The sequence below is a fragment of the Pygoscelis adeliae genome, unplaced genomic scaffold, assembly GCF_000699105.1.
Source record: "Pygoscelis adeliae isolate BGI_AS28 unplaced genomic scaffold, ASM69910v1 C10060433, whole genome shotgun sequence".
NCBI classification, from domain to species: Eukaryota; Metazoa; Chordata; class Aves; order Sphenisciformes; family Spheniscidae; genus Pygoscelis; species Pygoscelis adeliae.
Window position 1 is genome coordinate 1 of NW_008819024.1, and position 344 is coordinate 344.

The window sequence follows — 344 nt, forward strand, 5'->3', positions numbered from 1 at the left end:
TTAGCCGCCGAAGCCGTAGAGGGTGCGTCCCTGGCGCTTGAGGGCGTAGACCACGTCCATGGCCGTGACCGTCTTCCTCTTGGCGTGCTCGGTGTAGGTGACGGCGTCGCGGATCACGTTCTCCAGGAAGACCTTCAGCACGCCGCGCGTCTCCTCGTAGATGAGCCCCGAGATGCGCTTCACGCCGCCGCGCCGAGCCAGCCGGCGGATGGCCGGCTTGGTGATGCCCTGGATGTTGTCGCGCAGCACCTTGCGGTGGCGCTTGGCGCCCCCCTTGCCGAGCCCCTTCCCGCCCTTGCCTCTGCCGGACATGCTGTCACCACCCTCGACCCAAGCGGTGTGTG

General features: G+C 68.0%; 1 protein-coding gene across 1 annotated transcript; it reads right to left on the reverse strand.

The window, feature by feature from the left end:
* On the reverse strand, positions 1-338 carry LOC103912156 (histone H4). Its single transcript, XM_009320065.1, has one exon. It carries the CDS (start codon positions 310-312, stop codon positions 1-3), a length of 312 nt encoding a protein of 103 aa, XP_009318340.1. The 5' UTR covers positions 313-338.
* Between the last annotated feature and the right edge of the window lie 6 nt (positions 339-344).

Bases quoted from the DNA above. Each gene is read 5' to 3' on its own strand.
- LOC103912156 (XM_009320065.1), bottom strand. From the start codon at position 312: ATGTCCGGCAGAGGCAAGGGCGGGAAGGGGCTCGGCAAGGGGGGCGCC.